Genomic DNA, 852 nt, shown 5'->3' with positions numbered 1-852 from the left:
AGTAAAGGAGTATGCAATTTTTTTCCAAAGGCATTTACAGAGGAAACAGTAGAAAACATTGATGAATACCCGGCTTACAAGCGTGACTCAGTTCAAGTCGGTAATTTTACTGTTGATAATAGATACATAGTCTCTTTCACCAAATTTCTTCTGAGAAAATATCGAGCTAATATTAACTTAGAAATCTGCTCTTCAGTCAAGAGTATAAAATACATATTTAAATATGTTTATAAAGGACATGATAGTGCTATGTTGGGGGTTAATAACCATGATTCATCTATTAATATCAATCAAGGAGAAAGAATGCGATCAGAACAAAGAGATGAAGTCAAGCAATATCTATCATGCAGATATGTATCACCTCCAGAAGCAATGTGGCGTCTTTCTGACTATAAAATGCATGGGCAGTCTCATGTTGTGCAACGTTTAGCTATATACATGCCTGGAGAGCAACAGATTTATTATGAACATGGACAAGCTGAAAAAGCAATTCAACAAGCACAACAACGCCACACAAATTTGACTGTTTGGTTTGAACTCAATCAGAATTATATTATTGCTAACCAATATTTTTACTGCGATATTGCACATCATTATGTATTTAACAAAACTACTACAAAATAGACTAAAAGAGAGCGGTCAAGTTATTTGATCACAAGAATGTATTCAGGTTCACTAAATCAAGGTGAAAATTTTTATTTACAGATTCTGCTTCTTCATGTCTCTGGAGCAAAGTCATTTGAAGATTTGAGAACAGTCCAAGGTCATACATTCCCTACATTTAGAGAAGCTATATCAACCTTAGATTATAGCAAAAAGATACTGAATTAGAAAATGCTCTTACTGAAGCTG

General features: G+C 33.7%; 1 protein-coding gene across 1 annotated transcript; it reads left to right on the top strand.

Annotated features, from left to right (window-relative positions):
* The first annotated feature begins 249 nt into the window (after positions 1-249).
* LOC145276635 (uncharacterized) lies at positions 250-624 on the top strand. The gene has a single exon (XM_080127825.1). The coding sequence runs from the start codon at positions 250-252 to the stop codon at positions 622-624; it is 375 nt and encodes a 124-aa protein (XP_079983951.1).
* Positions 625-852: the final 228 nt, after the last annotated feature.

This window comes from Euprymna scolopes, chromosome 5 (genome assembly GCF_053919585.1).
Source record: "Euprymna scolopes isolate OS-2025 chromosome 5, ASM5391958v1, whole genome shotgun sequence".
Classification (NCBI taxonomy): domain Eukaryota; kingdom Metazoa; phylum Mollusca; class Cephalopoda; order Sepiida; family Sepiolidae; genus Euprymna; species Euprymna scolopes.
This window is presented reverse-complemented; position numbering and strand designations above follow the sequence as displayed.

Coding starts and splice junctions, on each gene's coding strand:
- LOC145276635 (XM_080127825.1), top strand. CDS start 250: ATGTTGGGGGTTAATAACCATGATTCATCTATTAATATCAATCAAGGA.